The sequence below is a fragment of the Microtus oregoni genome, unplaced genomic scaffold (assembly GCF_018167655.1).
Source record: "Microtus oregoni isolate MIOR12 unplaced genomic scaffold, Mior012 000031F_ref0000149, whole genome shotgun sequence".
NCBI classification, from domain to species: Eukaryota; Metazoa; Chordata; class Mammalia; order Rodentia; family Cricetidae; genus Microtus; species Microtus oregoni.
In genome coordinates, this window is record NW_024543090.1 from 3,527,015 (window position 1) to 3,547,074 (window position 20,060).

A 20,060-nucleotide genomic window follows, 5' to 3' on the forward strand; every position below is an offset into this window, starting at 1 on the left:
CCCCGCCTTGCAGGGGCTAGCCCCGCCCACAATGCACGCTCCGCACCTTCAGACTCGTGGACCAACCCTCCTAGCACCGCCTCCAGTCTTCCTGGGCACGCCCACCAGCCGGTCTGCGCCGGCGCAGGCTCTCCCATTGGGCGATGCTCTCTCAGATCCCGCCTCCCGCCTCTCGCCCTTGCTCCGCCCCCAGGCTGCCAGTTCCGCCGCGGCACAGCGTTCTTACGGTTCGCTTAGGCCTGGAAAGAGCGCGCAGCGGATTATCTAGCGCAGGTCGCAACCATGTCTGGCTGTCACGCTCAGGGAGACTGTTGCTCGCGGCCGTGCAGCGTGCAGGTAAGGACAGCGGTCTACGGCACGCGGGGTGGGGCCTCGGTCGGAGCCGATGCCCTATCCCTAGCCCAGTCCGCGCCAGTCCGAGGTCTCTCCTAACTCCTAGTGGGGCTGCTCAACCCGGTGCTGACCTGGCGCCTGGAAGACAGCACCCTTTTGAGTAGCCTGCCTTATTTGTGAGGTGGGAGATAGTGGAGATGATTCTTCTTTAAGGAAACCCTCGGGGTGCATGCGTTTTTCTTTCAGTTAAACACACCACAGTCTTATTGGAATACCTTCTACGTGCTAAGAAAATGGTGAACAAGAGAACTAGAAAAACAAAGTTTCGATACTATGTGATAAATCTTGCAGAAGACTCAAGGGAAGTCCACAAAATTATCCTCTTTTATTAGCCTTGTTTAGGGTCAAAGTTCTCAAAAATAAAACCCAGGAAAATTTTAGTGCAAAAGCATTTGTCAACCATTATTGTTCTTGAATAAATGGCTTTCCCTAAATTCATAAAGAAAGCTTTGAAGTTAGGTAAGATTGAGAGGGAGATTTTGCACGTAGGACACATGTCATTGGTGCCATCCCTAGCAGGTGTGTGAGGAAAATGAAAGCAGTATATCAGAATCATTGCTAGGATGTCTTGAGAGCAGAAGTGTTTATGACCCAGATTTTGAGGAAATCCGAATGAAAACTCTTAAGGCCACCTTGACTGGACAGCCTATCGCATGTCTAGCTTTTTCATGCTGTATGGAGGTATGGACTCATTGTTAAATTCTGATTTTTTTTTGAGGGAAAATAGGAAGTCACATTTTGTGTGAATTTGTCTTGATTTTAAAAATATTGGCTTGGGTTCTAAGTACTCTACAGATCAAATTAACACACGGTAAATCTGATTGGTCTGTGCCCTAGTTAGGGATACTATCGCTGTGGTGAAACACCATGACCAAAGCATCTTGGGAAGGAAAGGGTTTATTTGGTATCCACTTCATATCATCCACTGTTCATCATCGGAGAAAGTCAGGACAGGAACTCTTAACAGGGCAGGAACCCAGAGGCAGAAGTTGATGCAGAGGCCACAGAGGGGTGCTGCTTATTGGCTTGCTCCTCATGACTTGCTCAGCCTGCTTTCTTATGGAATCCAGGACCGTCAGTTGAAGGCTGGCACCATCCACAATGCGCTGAGCCCTCTCCCATCGAACGCTAAGAAAATGCCCAATGACTTGCCTACAACCTGATCTTATGGAGACATTTTCTCAATAGAGGGTCCCTCCTCTCAGATGACTATAACTTGTGTCAAGCTGACATCAAACTAGCCAGCGCAGACACCTAACTACTTTTTCTCTTGGTTAATTTATGTATCTTTTTAAGACTTGTCCATGTGTTAGCTGCTTGGAAGTCTTCACCAACAGGGCATCAAACAAGCCAGCAAAGTCCACAAGATACAAGTTTGAACCCTCCGATACAAGGCTTTTTTTAATGTAAGAAATGTGATCTTAGTTCATCCAGTGTTTATTGAGCAAAACACTGTAGCAGTTAGAGCTTACCAAGAATGGGTTTCTTCCGCTTACTTAGAAAGCCAAGCTGGGGAGAAAACTCAGGAAGACGTCACTTTTATTTGTTTTATTTTGCCTTACCTATCATGGTGTTGTGTATAGTGACTGCGAGGTTCAATTTCATTGGCTCTGACCCAGATCGTCCTTTTGTGTCAGAGATTATCAGGAAGATTATTGACAAGACACAGCACAGTCTCTTGGGACAGAAGTCAGTCCCAAGAGACACAGCAGGGTTCTCACTCCTACAGGGTTCTGAAAAAGAGAAGGCCCATGGAGCTAATGAGTAGTGGTATTTACAGTCAGTTTGCTCGGATTTCCTGAACTGAGGAAAGCAAAAACGCTGGGCCCTTTATGACTTCAGAGTCACAGCAGAGAGCTTGTCATCTCACTAAGGCTGTGAGAACGACGCTCGCGCTAGGGTGGAGGTGGAGGCAGCTGCAGGTGGGCATGACTTAGATCTAGCAGTGATCCTGGTTGTTCTGCACTAACGCTACAACCGAAGGCCATCTAATCCCTGCCTCGTGTTTTCCCTGCTCTCGGCATCCTGCCCACCTTCACCTCCCTGCACTTAGCCTACCTCCTGACTATATCCACCCCGGCCCATCCCTGTCTGTTCATCACACAGTTTTCTTTCTCATACCTATTGCTGCCCTTGTACCCGAGTATCCTTTACACTATATGGCAATTAGTGTCTTTTCTTGAATCTCTCTTCCCCAAGCTGCTGAGAACCCACAACAAGAGTCAAGGAGAGGTCAGCCCAATGGATCAGTGAATCTGTGTGCTGTCCCTCCGGGGAGCTGCCTCTCATGCTGCTTTAGGCGGTTATTCCAAAGCCTTACCATCTCTCTTCATCTCATGCCCCAAGCGTGTTGCCCCTGAAAGCGCAATGACAGGAAAAACTGTTACATGTAAACTTTTCGACTTCAGTTTCTCCTTTTTTCCAACTACAGTGTAATCTAAAGTAAAGGAGTCAGGTCTGTTTCCATATTGCCCGGATTCAAATCTTGGCTCTGCCATTAGTATCTGGTAGTCTTAGACAAGCTCATCTTTTAGTGTAATAGGGTTAGTATAAGGATACAGTAGGCCATACAGCTTTAACAGTCACAGAACAAGCACCCAGCAAATGTTGGCAATTGTTGTTGTTAGCAGCATCTTCATTCTTTCGCTGGCTGAAGGCAATTACCTCCTTGTTCTTCCAATCTCATTTCCCTTTCCCACACAAGAGAGCCTGTCTATTAGATCATAGCTCTCTATGCCTTCCGTCTCTTCTTGTCCTCCAGCTCTGCCTCTTAGCAAATGCTATCATTTGAATGTTGAGTGTCCCCAAAGGTCTACACGGTAAAGGCTTATCCCCTAGGTTTGCACCATTTGGAGGTAGAAGCACCTGTACAGGTGGGGGCTAGCGAAAGATCCTTATGTCGTTGATCATGTGACCCCAAAGGGCATGGTATACCCTATGTACCTTCTTCTCTTTTCCCTCCTGGCCATCGGGTGAACCATTTCTGCCATCATGTACCCTTTGCCCTGTACTCCACCAAAGGCCTAAAAGTGATAGACCCAGCTAACCATGGATGGAGCCTATAAAACTGAGCCAAAATAAGCCTTTCCTCATGGTAGTAGCACAGGCATTTTGTTACAGTGTCTGAAAAATGAGTTCTAATACATATAAAAAGGGATTGTTTGTGTTGACTTTCCATCTGTTTCTTATCTAGGACTCCCTGCCATAGCAACATTACTGAAAGAGTCTGTAGATTTTATACCTGCAAATTTCATTTATTTCTAAATAAAGTGAGTGATCCTCACTTTGGTCTGGCTTCCAAATCCAATTCTTCAAAGTGCTTGTTACTGAGGGGACCTGTGAGATGACTCAGTGGGGAAAAGTGCCTGCTGCCAAACCTGACAATCTGAATTCTGTCCCCAGGACACACATGGTAAAGACAGAAAGAACTCCTACAAGTTATTCTCTGACCACACAGGTGTCATGCCCACATACATACATACACACACACACACACACACACACACATACACACAAATAATTAAAATAATTTTTTTTAAAACTGTTACTTAAGGTAATTAAGGCTGACTTAACTTACTGACACCCTTGGTGCCCCCTCAAGGAGCTAAATGTTGTTAGGGAATATGCTCCAACTATGCTCATTAATCTCACTTCATCCTGGTTATTTTACCCTCCAAAGGGTCGTCAACACTGCCAGCAGCACTGCCCAGCAGTCCCCAGTCTCTAGTGTCCCCCTCCCCACAAAGGCTACTTTGTACCTTTATGTACATTGACTGTATGATACTCGTGGGCTCGCCACACTGCCCTTCAGTATCTTTTCTCCGCTATCATAGTCAGGTGTGTGAACACTGGATATGAGGGCTGGGAGGTGGCTCAGCGGGCTCCGTAGACACTGAAGCATGCTGACCTGATTTGGATCCTCGGCAAACATGTAGAAGCTGCACGCAGTTGCACGCTCCTGTAACGCCAGCCCTGGAATGGATGAAGGTGAGAGGGCTTTCAGGACCTGGTGGCCAGCTAGGCTAGCTGAAACAGTAGGTTCAGAGAGACCTTGTCTCAAAAATAATTGGGGAGATGACTCAGTGGTTAACAGCATTGGCTGCTTTTCCAGAGGTCAAATGGTGACTCACAACTGTCTGTAACTCTAGTTCCAGAGAATCCATACCCCCTCTTCTGGCTTTGTGGGCACCAGACGTGCAAGTAGTGCACGGACATATATGCAGACAAAACACACACACACACACACATTATATTTTCAAAGTTTTGAAGAGGCAGATACTCCCCGACTCCCCACCTTCATCCGTAAGACCTAATTTGTAGCCCGTTCCATCTTCTGAGTCCTCCACTGTCCACCTGTGTAACATTCTTACCACCCGTGAGCTCAAGACCCCTTCCTAATTCCTTTCCTCCCTATCTATAGCTTCTGCTCCCATTGTGCTCCACCCATTTTGTATTATACATTATCATCTCATAACTGAGAAGTTTATAGATTAAGCTCCTCAGAGTGGGTCTTATGTATATTTCCCTTGTCAGGGCCTATCATGTGCGTAGCACTCAGGCTTGGTTGGCTGAAGGAGTGAGGTAAATAATAAATGACAGGAAACAAGTGCGAAGAGCAAATGCCGTCGCACAGAATTGGAGCGGGGGGGGGGGGTGGAGGGGGCAGCTGCATCTTGCTTGAGAAAAAACTAACCAGGGTTCGAGAGAATTGCAACAACTTGGGATCCAGCATGAGCAGCAACAGTATAAAGAAAACTGTATTCTTGCCGGGGAGGAAGACATAACTTAGTTACTTATTGCTATATGCAAACCATCCCAAAATTCAGCAGCTGGAAACAGCACTCATTGTATCCTATAGATGCTCAGGGTTAGGAATCTAGGAGCAACCCGGCTATGTTCTGGATCAAGACCTCATGAGGGAGCATTCAGGCTGTTGTCTGAGCAATAGTCACATCAAGGATGGACCACACAAGGAAGATCTGCTCCCCAAAGTACCTTCTGCAGGCTGTGGTGGCCTTCTGCATGGGCTGGTTCCACAAAGAACCAGTGGTCCCAGAGAGAGATTCCAGGATCCAACACTGACCCTCACATCTTACAGCCTCATCTGCGAAGTAACACAGTAGCCATCTGCGAAGTAACACAGTAGCCACTTCTGCCATGGGCTGTTAGAGCATGGGCCAACCCTGGCACCATGAGGGCAGACCGTCAGCGTGACCGCCAGGGTTCAGTGATCCCTAAGAGCCACCTTGTAATTGATTCAGTAAGGAGTTTGACTAGAACTGAGGGATTTACATAAAACATGACTGAAATACTTGAAAAATAAATTAGAACATAAAGGACGTAACAGATCAAGGAAATGGTATTTGAGCACTTGTTGATTTGAGGGTCCAAATTCATGATCAAAGTACTGTGTTAGTTCAGTACTCAAGGTAGAATGGAGGATGAACTGGAGGAGAAGAAAAAGCAGGCAAGGAGATCAAACAGGGAAAGTGTAACTTCTACTCAAAAGGTCAGTCCTGGGAAGAAGGTATTGGCATTACAAAGTGAGAGCAATGGAAATATCAATTTCTGCAAATTCATTGCATTCACGTTAAAAGATTACCCTTTACTCTGACGTTATTTTCCTATGTTTAAAATCCACTCTTTTCTGAAAATAGTAATAGTGGAGAGTTAAATATAATTAGTGTCATTAGTTGGCAACCACATGTCATTCCTGAAAATTAATAAAACTACCTACCCATGGGCCTGTGAACTGAGTCAGTGGGTAAAGCAATTGCTGCATAAGCCATTGACCTGAGTTCATTCTCCAGAGCCCACATAGAGGTAGAAGGAGAGAGCTGACTGCATGAAGTGGTGCTTTGACCTCAGCATGTGCACCCTCACCCCCAACTAAAAACAAAAAACTGGTGTTGTATTGGGGTCCCACATTGGGGTGACATCTGTCAGGTCCAGTCTCAATCGGTTCATAGGTTCCAGGATAGGGGCATATGGATTAGAAATATCAGGCAGACAAAACAGATATAAAAGAACTAGAGACACAGATTACAGTTGGGAGGGCAACCCAGTGAATACTGAATTCACCCACATCTATTTCTCATATGCTTTTATACCCCAAAAGGTAGGCTATACACAGACACACACACACACACACACACACACACACACACACCAAAAAGCGGGGGAGGAAGGCAAAAGACTGCTTTACCATGATATAAAGAACAAACAGCAATTACCTCTTCAGTACCTGAAACATCAAGCAACAACACCTTGAGCACACCTTAGGCCAAGCATCCTGTAGGCCATCACTCCCTGGGACAAACCTGCTGTCATGTCCTTGAAGGAGCAGGAATTGGCCTGAACTCTCTGACCTTTGGTCAAGGTGGACCAGATCCACCTCTGTGGGCCATCTTAATACCCAAAACACCTAGGTCAAGATATCTTGTTAGTAGCCATACGTTAAGTCAAACCTCTTGTCTATAACCTTGAGCAGGAATAGGCCAGAGCTCTCTGACCCCCTTCTGTGGGCTCCCACAGTGTTGAAATTCAGAAGTCTGGGGAAATCACTGAGCCCTGCAAGGAAACCAAGCCCAAGCCCCTGAAAGTATCCCTGGACCACAGTGGGGGCCCTGCTTATGCTAATAAACATATGCTTTGAGTGCCCCCCCCCCACCTGACAGTTTGTGTTTGTGTCAGAGTCTCCCAGGAATCCCTGGGTCCAGGTGCGTGCTGGTTTTCAAATAAAAGGAGCGAGGAGAGGAAATAAATGGAGCCCTGTTGGGCATAAGTAGGTATGTCTGTGACAGGCGAGGCTGGGAGGCCTTCAAAGTGGAGCGAAAGCTCTTTATACTCTAATGTTTGTAATATAGTCTGTGTCTGCCACACCAGAGCTGTGCTTCTGCTAACAGCCCATTGCGGAAAGTCTTTAGCTTCATGGCATGTAGTTATTATGTTCACTGAAAGCCAGCTCCGGCGACAGCTGACAGGTACTGCTGGCCTCCAGGGGAGCAGCGGACAGCAGCTAAGCCTTCCCTTCTTGCCAGTTTGAAGACAGCTTTTCCATTTTCACCCTCTCGGGCTGCACAGCTTGAGTGGCTGCATCTTCCACAGATGTGTCCTTGCCAGGTCTCCATGGCGTCCCCGGAATTGTATCTGCTGCTCTGAATGACTAAAGGAGACGCAGCGACCAGCGACTGTGCTGCCCTGTCAGTGTTAGGCTGTAGCAGGAGGCTGGCTAATTGCTCCAATACTTCAGAACTGGGGAAAGACAAAAGGAAAGGGGGATGTATAATAATAGACCATTTTCTGTAATGTTTGCAATTTGTTGCGCAAATTTGGTCTTAATGATTGGAACACTGCAGGAGTCTTCCCATTAGCTGTATTTAATATGTAATTAAAATATCATTTATATTCTCCAAGAAAAGGAAACAGCAAATTATATGGGGCATAGAAATTTTTGGCTAGTTTCCTTGAGAAAAGTTAAGAATTCCATTTTATTATTAACTTTAAGTAATTAATTTGTGTTCAAGAACTTTAACTCTTTAAAACAGAAGGAAGCGAGTATTGTACCACACGGTTTGTACCAAGTGTTTTTACTGTAGAGATTTTAAATTGTATGTTTAAACATCTGTGTATATGTGTATAGCTCCATGTTATATGTACAGAGGAGTGCAGTTCCCAAGGACTCCAGCAGAGGGTGTTGACTCCTCTGGAACTGGAGTAAGGAGTGATTGTGAGCCTCCTGACATGGGTGCTAGGAACTAAACTCCCACCCTCTGCAAGGGGATATAGAACTTAACCTCTAAACCATCTGTCCAGCCCCAATTTTTGTTATTTTAAAGTGTGTGTGTGTGTGTGTGTGTGTGTGTGTGTGTGTGTGTGTGTGTAGGTAGGTAGGTAGGTAGGTAGGTAGGTAGGTAGGTAGATGTACATGCAGGTGCATAAGAAGGCCAGAGGCTTCAGTACCCCTGGAGCTGTAGTTAGATGGAGTGTGAGCCATTTGATATGAGTGCTGAGAACTGAACTCTGGTCTTCTGCAAGTGCAATACGTGCTCTTAACTGCTGAGCCATCTCTTCAGCTTTGTGCTGTGTGTTTTATCTTCATTTTATCTCATTTTATTCCTCAACGTGTTCTCATTTAATGGTTGAGTAAAAGAGAGGCTCGGTGTCTTAGTTAAGGTTTCTATTTCTATTGCTATGACAAAACACTGGGGAAAGGCGCCATGGGGAGGAAAGGATTTATTTCACCTTACATCTTGGAGTCCATCATCCAGAGAAGTTAGGGCAAGAGCTGAAGCAGAGACTGTGGAGGAGTGCTGCTTCCTGGTTTGGTCCTCATAGTTCATACAACCCAGAACCACCAGTGCATGGCAGCACTGTTCACAGCGAGCTGCGCCCACATCAGTTATCAGTAAGAAAAGACGCCACATTGTTGCCCACAGACCAGTCTGGTTGGGACATTTTCTCAATTGAGGTTCCCTCTTCCTAGATGACTCTAGCCTGTGTGAAGTTGACATAAAAACTAGCCAGCACACTCAACATCATGCAAACAGAGAATTAGATATAATGTAGTTTTTAAGTCCTGCTCACTCTTAATCCTGTGTTGGTTTGAGCTTTACAAAATGTCTAACTTTCTCCCATGCTTTCAGTTTTGTATTGTGAAGGCTCCTTTATCAGCAGTCACTCAGAATACTTGCCTAAAACTGTGTACGTGGAGAGAGGGGGAGAGGGAGTGAGAATCAAGAACATTTGGAAAGCACAGTTTCAGCTACCTGAGCATCCAGTCTATTGAAATCATGATTTTCTTCTGACTTCAGGAATGATTTTGCGCCTTTACGCGGGGCCCAGGGTAGCAGTCCAGTGATTTTCTCTGCATAGCAAGGGTTTCTTGTTTGCCTTTCCTTGAAAATGCAGCCCACTGAGTCCTGAATTTATATGGGGCTTTTCTGTGTGATGCAAGTCTGGACTTTATCTCGAATTTCTAATGCTTGTCCAGCTCTCAGAATGGAGGCTCGGGGTCCCCAGAGTTTTTCAGGTGCCTTGAAGGGACAATCCTGGCCTTGGGGTTCCCTGATCTCAAGATGTCCCACTCTCATTTCCTTTACGACCCTGTGAAATCTTCCCACTTCAACAGTGTATTTTGAAATATTTGTAAAGGTCACTTAATCAGCAGCTGTTACTTATTTTCACGGTAATGCTATATGTCATACTGCCAAAATGGAGTTCATTGCATTTCTCTTTGTTTATGTTTTCATGAATTTAAACTATTAAAACAAAACAGGGGGAAACAAATGACATGGTTTTCTTAGCAGGTAATTATTGGAGTGACACGTATAAATGAGGCTTGATGATCACCTCAGCCTTTATTTATGTGCGCCTTTAAACAAAATGCCTTCCCAGGAAAGAATCATGGTTGCTTTTCAGTAGGATTTGCTTATTGCTGTTTGCTTGGTTTTAATTTTAATAGTGAGTGTTTATTATAATTGTAATAAAAGAAGATATTGAAATCACTTTGGAAAACCAAACATATTTAATATAAAAATGAAACTGAACCAGCATAGACTGTTTGGACAGATAACAACCGTGATGTCTTGTGTATGGTGTTCTAGTGGGGTGTTTTGTGTGAATAACTTTCCTGTGTGGCACTAGGTCCCACTGTCTTTCTGTTGACACTGTGTCATAGACCCCTGGCACTTCCCTGCCTTGTCCTCACAGCCTGTTCCATAGAGTTTGACTTAGGCCCCTATACTGACCAGTCCCAGATTGTCAAATAACTAAGTAAATCCATTTTCTGAATGTTAGGGACAGAACGTGTTTGTTTCCTTAACTATCTCTTAGGTAGATTTCTTTGAACGTCCTTAAGTTGGTTTTGCGTTAGAAATGCCAGCTGGAACACACAATTTAAAAAGTCGTTGTCTTCTGTTTAAGGACAAGGAACACCCCAGATTCCTGATCCCAGAACTCTGCAAACAGTTTTACCATCTGGGCTGGGTCACCGGCACCGGAGGAGGAATTAGCTTGAAGCATGGGTGAGTTTCTGGTTGATTTCAGCTCTGGAGTTCTCCAGCTCAGCACGCCATGGGTGGTGCGTCCAAACCCAGCGGATAGTCAGTTTATGTGATACTGAAGCTGTTTACTTTCTAAATGATCGGGGGTGTTTGCATGACCCAACGGAACCAGGAGCAGGAGCAACAAGCACTTAAAACACCGAAGGCCTTTGGATCCCAGTTGTTAATCGGGATAATTTGAGTCTCTCTTTGGAACAGTAAAGGAGGAACAGTCCAGCAAGTATGTTCATGTATCTTCACAGGATCCTCTCTAGACAGCCGAAGATTTATTTCAAAAGTTCAGAGACATATTTTGAAGTCACTTAAATCCAGATTATTAATCATTGAAAATTGAAAAATCCATGTTTTCTGAGTTCAGAAACAGGCCATGTACTATTGTAAGCAGAGATATAATGATTAATGGGCATAGCATCTGCTGATATCTATCCCTCTGAGGCACTGGATTTAATCAGAATGAAAGAATCATTTTCTATTGCTCATTGGATTCAGAGAATGTCTCGTCTTCGAACAGATGAGGAATAAGCCCTGGCAATGACTCTCCAGGTGACACCTCATTCCCCCGAGACTTTCTGAAGGAGAATTAATGTTTTCTCCTGAAATGTTGTATGAATATTGCTCTCTGGAGGCTGAATGTTAACCTGAGTGAGGGCGCTTTATTTCTGTATTCCAATTCACCTTTTCTCTTTAGCAAAATTGGGTTATTAAAACATTTGTATGTTGAGTATATATGTACATGATATATGTGTATATACATGTACATATGTATGTGCATATATGTGTGTATACATATATATGTATATATCCATTTCAAGGAGTCTGCATTTCATAATAGTAAATGGATTATAAAATAAAATCAGGACATTTTAAACAGGAGGAATTTTACTACATCTCACAAGATGATGATTTTATAATTTCATCTGCTTCAAATTACAGTGTAATTCATGAAACAGTTCAATAATGGGAAGTAGCAAAAGGTACCTTAGTCGGCAGCTGTGTAGGAATATAAGGGTCAGTGTATAGACACAGCCTGTTCCCTGGTGGGCCCACACGTCCATCTGTGCCCCTCACCATCAGTCACCCAGCTGCTGGTGTGTCACTTCAGCTCTGAGCAGGCGTTCAGATTGCTTTGCCTAAATCTTCAAGTTGTCTTGTTCACAATATACCCGGAACTATTAATAATTTGTTCTTGTTTCACTTTTCTATTTAAAAGTCAAGTGCCTGTAATTAATTTCCCTGATGTATAATTTATAATAAATTGCGTTCTAAATGTATTTAGTTAACTGCTGTTTATTTTCATGTCCAGAGAATGGTTTTTTACATAATAGGGCTCCTACCAAACTGAGCTAAAAGGGTCATTTCTGGATATAGATGTTAAAACAAGTAGAATGAAAACTCAAAATTTCGAGAATTTTTTAAAGCAAGGAATTGTAAAGGACCCCTCTCTCTGAAAGAACTTTACTGTTCCACACGCTGATTGTGTGTGGCCAACATAAACCGTTTATTGGCACATCTCTTAATATGCAATGACTTTTATAGCACTACAATCAATTTATAGGAAAGTTGCATCATGTGTAGTTTTTCCTTAGTTTTAATGGGCAAGGAGCTCCCCCTAGAGGCCACAAGTGGGAAGAAGCAAAGTTTTAAGGAGAACTGTTTGGCTTCCCGTTTATGCTTTACAGACTAAAATGGGTGTTTTTAGTAAAATGTTGAATATCACCCCTTTATGAGCCAACATTACTCATCTTAGTGTTTCTGGTAATAGTTTTGTCTTTTATATCTGACTCTTGGTGCAAATAAATTTGAAAAGACATATAAATATAGTAGATAATGTCCTAACATCATACAGACAGTAAAGTCTTGGGGAATGCATAAATACTAACAGATTTCAAGGTTTGGCTGATACCACTCTGGCTTACATGACTGGTGTATGGTACCAGGATTATACACGCATGTATACACATACATGTGTGCATGCATATATATGACAGCAAGGACACGCATAGGGATTGAAAGTAAGGACACACATAGGAGTCATCAGAGCAGTTCCACAACACTTAGCAACCATTGCCTTTGGCTTGGTCATGATGTTTAGATTTATCATTTGCTGTTTTCATCAGTATGTGCCAGCTACACTAAGCTTGTTGCATGCTTCTGGAATCACATTTGATAAACTCCTACTATAGATGAGCTGTTGAGACCTTGCATTTCAGTGATCTTTAATGACCAGAGCCTAAGTACAAATAGACACACCTGCACACAGATGTTTTTCTGTCCTCTTATTTACCACAGAGTGAAAGAGCAGGGAGTGCAGAGAAATAAACTCTAGAATGCATTCCCTGGAACTTCCAGGTTCTTTTTATAGAATCAAGCAAGCATTTTCCTTCAAGCTTTTGTATGTTATCTAAAACAAAAGCTGTTACTTTGTATGTTTCCTGTATTTCTCTTTCTGTGTTGGAATTGCTATGTTAAAAATCTTACTTAGCTTATCTTTGAATTGCTCAAAGTTGATGAAATTCTTAATTTTCATTTATAAAGACAGCAGTACAAAGAGACTTAACACAGCTCGAACCTCTTTTCTGACCACAAGGGTGGCGAGCGGATCTCTGGGACCTTTGGCTCTGGAGGAAGGGCTGCCACACCGTTGTCCCATGCAGCAGATGCTGAGCACGGCAGCTGCTTCCTGGATTCTTCTCACCTATCAGGCATCTGTCTAGGCCTTAGTTCACCAAGAAACCCTCCTTTCACTGATACGCCTGTCAGTTCCAAGTCTGTATTTTGTAGTAACCGCTTTGACAGCTTCATATAAGCCATCCTCACTGTCACTTTGAAGCCTTTGATATTTGTCCATTGTGCTTTTCTGCTTCCATGGCAAAAGCTGTTCTCTTGGTTTCCATTTTTGTGGTAGCTCGTTAATGTGCTCTGGCAACTGAAACTTATTAGTGGACGGTTCTTTAAGTGGAGGGAATGGGGAAGATTTGGGAATTATTTGCAAGTCAAATTTGACAGCACAGTAGAGGATCTTGTGGAAAAATGGTACAGCAGGTGTAGATCGATCTCTCTCTCTCTCTCTCTCTCTCTCTCTCTCTCTCTCTCTGTGTGTGTGTGTGTGTGTGTGTGTGTGTGTGTGCGCGTGCGTGTGCATGCGTATGTGCTTGTTTATTTTGTTTCAGATGTTTGCTGGTCTTGAGCTCATGGTCTTCCCTGCTCAGCCTCCTAAGTGCTGTGATTATAGGCATATGCAACCACACTCAATATCCTAATCTCATTTCTAACTTTTTGTGATTGCTTAATTGCTAAATAATTTCCAAGATTTGCATGCTTGTCTTAGAGGAAATTCCTCAGTTACCTAATGCTAATGCTGTAGTTAGCAAACTGTCCAGCAGAGGGCTCTGTCCTTCATGACTTCATGAAATGAATTTGAATTTCATTCTTTACAATGCAAAAATGTTTTCAATCAGACATATATTTTACCTGATTTTAGGTTAACTATATTTTACATAGTATACTGAAATTCTATTCATTCATGCCACAAGTAGCAAATAATTAACGTATTCAAATTTACATTTCCTCTAGATAGTGGTCTAGCTACCACTAAATTTTTTTGCCCCATGAAAAGAAATACATATATGTGAAAGAGGAAGACAAAAGCAACTACCACGAGTTTTCTTGGGCCACTAGTGTTTCAAAGTAGCCTAGAACTCATCCTGTGCACCCTAACTCCTTCACTCAACCAAGCAGCCACTCGGGGCTTGATGTGTAGAGGACATTAATGGTTATACTGCAGGGATGCACTTTATTTGTTCAAAACCAGAACTTTAAACAAAAACCAATTTCTATATTTTGTGTTACCAGCAATGAAATCTACATTGCTCCCTCGGGTGTGCAAAAGGAACGCATTCAGGTATGCTAAAGGGTCCTTTGTAAGCCCTCTGTCCCCTCTCCTTAACTGCCATTCCACGAAATGGAATCGCTTCTCAAGGTTATGTTAGTTTTGAAGGGCGGTTCTGTTGTGAAGATTTAAGTAACTAATCAACAAACATTTGCTAAGTAACTATTCAATATTTGCTAAGTAATTATGAAATGTTTCTTTAAGGCGGCAAGTATCTTCCACGTCTGCAGCGTGTGTTGTAAACTCTCGCGCGGCTGGAGAGACGGCTCACAGGTTGAGAGCACTCATTGCTTTTGCAGAGGACCTGGGTTTGCATCTCAGTTCTCACCCTCACGGTGGCTCACAACTGCCTGTAACTCCAGTTGTAGGGGATCTAAAGCCCCTCTTCTGACCTCGTCCAGCAGAGGGCTCTGTGCTTCATGACCGGGTATGCACATGGTATACATACATATATACTGGAAAACAAAAATAAATGAATTTCCAAAATCTCCTTCAGAGAGCTGTAGCAGGCAGCAGCGAGTAGTGCAGCCTCGGCGCACCTTTATCAGACTGGTGAGCCTCTTCTACTGATAGGCTCGGCTCACACAAACCGATTCCTATCTTAATCACAAAGCTATTCCAATTCAAAGTGGGGGAGTTTTGTTTCAAAATTTTGAGAAGTGGCATTCTATATCAATGCTAGAATATTTCCCCAAGTCTAACCAAATACATAAAACATTGATTATATATTTACAAGAAAAAAGAAAAGTTTCCCTCTTCGTGAAAGCTTATATTGTAGCCTGTGGTAAGCCTGGTATTCGGAAGATGCAAATCGGAAATATGCAGGCATCACTAAGAAACAGCTAGGTCAACACATTCCCGAAAACTTGAAGAGTAGCATCTTTTTAGTAAGTTTCTCGAGGGATAAGAAAGTTCTGACACCCACCTGGGCATGTTATATGGTTTCCCAAAAATGTAGTTGTGAAATGGCAGGCCTAAGTCTGAACTGACAACAACATCAGTATATACATAATTGCTTCTACTCCAATCTTATCCTTAAAGTTCTAAAAGAAAGTGATTTTTTTAACTCTCAAGAAAGTTTTTGATAATATAAAACTATTAATTGTATTAGTTTGTGTGTATCAGTATTTTGCCAGCATGTGTTTCTGTGCACCATGTGCATGCAGTTCCCTTGAAGGCCAGAAGAGGGCATCAGGTCCCCCAGGACTGGAGTTAGATGATTGAGAGCCGCCATGTGAGTGCTGGGTACCATACCCGGGTCCTCTAGAAGAATTGTCAGTGCTCTTAACCACCGAGCCGTCAGTCCAGTCCCAGTATGAAACTTGGACATTTTTTTCTTGGTACTAAAATTTTGGGGACTCCATGAATGTTTGGTTTGAATGTTAAACTTGTTTGCATATGCATATACTGTATAAATATACCCAGTAGAGACATTTTAATTGTTATTTCTTTAACCTTCTTTTCTTTTTCTCTCTCTGTAAATAGCCAGAAGATATGTTTGTTTGTGACATCAATGAACAGGACATAAGTGGACCTCCAGCATCTAAGATGCTCAGAAAAAGCCAGTGTACTCCTCTCTTCATGAACGCCTATACCATGAGAGGTAGGCTGGTATCCAGGCAGAGCTGGCCTCGAGCACGGCCATCATGACTTCAGTTAACAGCTCTCGAGGATCTAACATACAAGCATTTTGTTTCCCCTCGTTGCATTCTCATCAGCCTCTGAAGAAGGTCCGTTGTTGCTCCACTTCCTCTTAGCTCCTGTCAGCTTGACACAAGCTAGAGTCACCTGGGAAGAGGACCTTCAGCTCAGGAAGTGCCTCCGTCAGACTGGCCTGTAGGCAGGTCTGGAGGTGCATTTTCTTGGTTAATGGCTGATATGGGAGGGCACAGCCCACTGTGGATAGTGCCACTCCTGGGTAGGTGCTCCTAGAATGGATAAGGAAGTGGGCTAAGCAAGCCATGAGAGCCAGTCAAGCACACTCCTCCATGGCCTCTGCGTTAGTTCCAACCTCCAGGTGTCTGCCTTGAGTTCCTGCCCTTACTTCCCTCAGTAGGAAACTGTGACGCAGGACATGGAAGCCACATAAACTCTTTCCTTTCCCAGGCTGGCTTTGGCCAGCATTCTGTCACAGCCACAGAAGCTAACTAGGACCCCAGATTTTCCTCAGAAAAAGTCAGGTCCATAAGGAAACACATACATAAAGTGTATAGATATAGGTGTTGATTTTCTCTTAAAGACGTAAGTTCTCCTCACTGAGCAGCTGCCTCTTCATCCTGCAGGAGCAGGCGCAGTGATCCATACCCACTCTAAAGCTGCTGTCTTGGCCACCCTCCTGTTTCCAGGACAGGAGTTTAAAATTACACATCAAGAGATGATCAAAGGAATAAGGAAATGTACCTCAGGAGGGTATTACAGGTATAATTTTATTATTAAGTTATTTGGCATGCATTTTTCCTCCTCTTTTTATGCATCTAATGAGATGTGGTGGGCTCTGTGTTCGGTAATATTCCACGTGACAATGAACCTTCAAAGGCCTTCTCAGGGGCACAGACTGCTCCTACCCTCCCCAGCTGTGCAGAGTTATTAGCAACATGAATAATGAAATGTTTGCTCCATTAAAACGAACAGAAGTCTTGCCTGGACTTTCTGTCAAGATGGGTGAGAACAGCCCGTTTTCAGCGCTGAGGAAGCAAGATCTCCTCACCTCCACTTTGTCTTCAGGAAGCTGGAACTGAGACTACCATTAGAATTTATGTTGATGTAATGTATTTCTAGAATATGTTCCTGTTTATAAAAACTTTCTATTTGTTTTAATTAGAGAAATGACTGTATTTCAGAATTTGTGATGTGGTGACATAAAAGTGCACAGCAATGACCTCTAACTAAATTTAAATAAATCCACCAACCTGCAAAAGTGTCGCCATTATTTATGAATCTAGACTTGAATGGCTTGAAGACACAGGTTCCCAGTGTCCAGGGACAGGCTGAGCCTTGCTTCCTAGTCCGCGGGGCCTGGTTCCCCCTCCCTTCAGAGGACAGTGTTCCTGGTACTGAAGACACCACAGCGGTGTCTTCCTGTGACTGCAGTAAGGGAACACGGTGGATGTGTTTAAACCTCTGTGTTGAAAATTTAGCTCATTTGATTTCCTTGTTTAGTGTGAGCCTTAAAGCCTTGCTCAGCACTGCAAAAATTATGTCGAAAAGGTGTCAGTTAAAGCAGTGGAGTATGTGCGGGGCTCTCTCAAGGCCCTGGGTCAGGCCTCAGCAGCAGAGCTAAGCTAAACAAAGTCAGCACCAAACTTCCCTCATTACCAGGTGAGCTGACCATGCCTTACTGTGGCTGCCGTCAAGTAACATGCCTGTGCTGGAGTGCAGAGGATACCGACAGCCAATCAGAGGACTTCCATGCCTCTGTTTCGTATTTAACTTGTGAGCATCAGCATCCTGTCGATGAAATAAGGGATTGCTTTGAATTTGTTTTCTAGTCTCACTGTGCTTTGAAATTATTTTGTGCCTGGAAATATCTCTGACTGTGTGACGAATGCTATAGGAAAATCTAAGTCTGTCGCTCTTCAGGCTGGTTTCAGGGAAGAGGTGAGACCAGCTATTCACTCCGTCACACTACAGCATTGTATAATTACTTCTGTCTCAGCTACAGGCGGGTCGTGGGCAAGTCTATACTACTACGATAATGGCTGCCCAAATTATGAATCACCCGACAGCTGCTTAGTCTACGCCTGCCTGCAGGTGGTCGCTTCAGATGACACTTGGCATTTCCGTGTTCATTTTCTCACTGCTTTGGTGAAAGGCAGTGTGAGAAAGCCGTGTATAAGGGAACGCTTGTCTGAGGAGTCATTGGTTACAAGCGACCTCAAGACCTAGTTTCACTTGTAGCGAAGTTGCTTGATGATTGGACATTATTACGTTCTGACTTTATCTCATGAATTTACTGAGAAAAAAGTGAAAACAAAAGTTCTAATGCCTCAGGTTTGAGATTATTCTGAAAGCATTAACATAACCTTGGTAATTGTTGCTAGATGGTTCTTTCTATCCTGATGCCACAGACCACACCTGCATTGATTGGTTTGCCTGTCAAGACATTTTGGTATTCTGCCAAGATGAAATACAATGATTTTTATTTTGGGAAATATTCCTACTATGTAATATATAGTTTGAGATGTATCATTTTCTATCTTATGTTTAAAATGTTCTGATTATCTTTACTTCAAGGAAGTGCTTGTATGGTCTTGATTTCTTTGTTAGGTTCTGTTATACTGTACAAATTTCTGCCATTTAAATTCAGGGCTGCCTGGCATTTGGTATCTTTTGGTATAGATGTTTATATAAGATATACAGAATAACTTACACCATCTTGTTTTGAAGTTGGAGATGTTGGAGTGCTATATAGATATCAGCTGGTCACTAGCAGCAGAAAATACAAATAGAATATTGATATTTTAGTGGGAGTAGATGTCTTGTTCTGTCTTACAGGTATGATGACATATTAGTGGTACCCATTATTGAGAACACTCCTGAAGAGAAAGACCTCAAAGAACGAATGGCTCGTGCAATGGACGAGTACCCAGACTCCTGTGCGGTGCTCGTCAGGCGTCACGGGGTGTACGTGTGGGGAGAGACGTGGGAGAAAGCAAAAACCATGTAAGACTGAGTTAGAGATTTGGTGCAAATCACACTCAGAATGTGAAAATGAACTAACATGTTTTAGGATTTAAAACAAAATACAAGTTTTCCGTGTGTTTGTTAGTCGACTGGTTTCAACTTAAATAATCTGTCAGTGTTATTTGGAAAGACCTGATTTCTTACTCTGTTAAATCTTCAGGAAGTATTAATTAGGTCAGCTCTGATTTAGGAAGGCTCGGTGAAGTTTGCTCCAGAGGAAAAGAGTCATAGATCTTAAATAATATAAATTTTATTTAAGAAATATAGCACATAATAAAATAATAAAAACATAACTTCATGTGAGTCGTATATTTCCCGGGAAGTAAATGGTGTGGTGCCACAGCGCAGTGTGATTCCTTTGCAGGTCTGAAGTTTGTTGGGGTCAAAGTAGTAAACCTTTGGTATGAACTCAGTAGCAAACGTAGCCTCGTATCAAAGCTAATGTTGGGAGACATGGTAGTGAGGACCAGACACACGTTCAGGCCTCTTGCCTTCTCTTCTAGGTGCGAGTGTTATGACTACCTGTTTGACATTGCTGTCTCTATGAAGAAGATGGGAATGGATCCAACGCAGTTCCCAGTTGGAGAAAATGGAATTGTGTGAGCCAAGTCTAAGTATCTTCAAGGATAAAACAAACTTAATTACACCTTAAATAAAACTTGACTGCTTTTAAATGAGTTGGAAATTTTCTTGATTTCACTAATTTGTCACTGAATACAACAAGTCACACTTAATCCCCTTCACATTAAATATTTTCTTATATTCTTACAGCTTTAGGTGACAGAGAGGTGGAATAAACTTTTAACTTGGTATTTGCTTATTTCAAAGCATGTAAATTTGCATATAAAGACAAAATATTTCCTTTTAAGTTAATTCCTTTTGTATACATTCTTGGGATTTTTTTCATCTTTAAAACACTAATAATAGAATTCATTAAATATTTTCCACTTAATTGTGAAATGAACACTTTCTTATTTTAATTTGATACATAAAATTTATATCAACTATTAAGAGTAGTGTATTCTTTATAC

General features: G+C 42.8%; 1 protein-coding gene across 4 annotated transcripts; it reads left to right on the top strand.

Moving 5' to 3' along the window:
- Positions 1 to 174: 174 nt before the first annotated feature.
- LOC121465734 (APAF1 interacting protein) lies at positions 175 to 19,711 on the top strand. 4 transcript variants are annotated; one of them, XM_041679101.1, is made up of 7 exons: positions 178 to 336; positions 10,318 to 10,418; positions 14,310 to 14,358; positions 15,832 to 15,949; positions 16,629 to 16,764; positions 18,841 to 19,008; positions 19,533 to 19,711. In XM_041679101.1, exons 1-7 carry the CDS (start codon positions 283 to 285, stop codon positions 19,630 to 19,632), a joined length of 726 nt encoding a protein of 241 aa, XP_041535035.1. In that variant the 5' UTR covers positions 178 to 282; the 3' UTR covers positions 19,633 to 19,711. The 4 variants fall into 4 exon arrangements, with proteins under 4 accessions (XP_041535038.1, XP_041535035.1, XP_041535039.1 ...); XM_041679105.1 differs by lacking the exon at positions 10,318 to 10,418 and having other exon boundaries at positions 245 to 336; XM_041679104.1 differs by lacking the exons at positions 10,318 to 10,418; positions 14,310 to 14,358 and having other exon boundaries at positions 175 to 336.
- Positions 19,712 to 20,060: the final 349 nt, after the last annotated feature.

Bases quoted from the DNA above. Each gene is read 5' to 3' on its own strand.
- LOC121465734 (XM_041679101.1), top strand. From the start codon at position 283: ATGTCTGGCTGTCACGCTCAGGGAGACTGTTGCTCGCGGCCGTGCAGC. The intron at 14,359-15,831 runs GTATGCTAAAGG...CTCTGTAAATAG, and splicing joins TGCAAAAGGAACGCATTCAG to CCAGAAGATATGTTTGTTTG. The intron at 19,009-19,532 runs GTAAGACTGAGT...CTTCTCTTCTAG, and splicing joins TGGGAGAAAGCAAAAACCAT to GTGCGAGTGTTATGACTACC.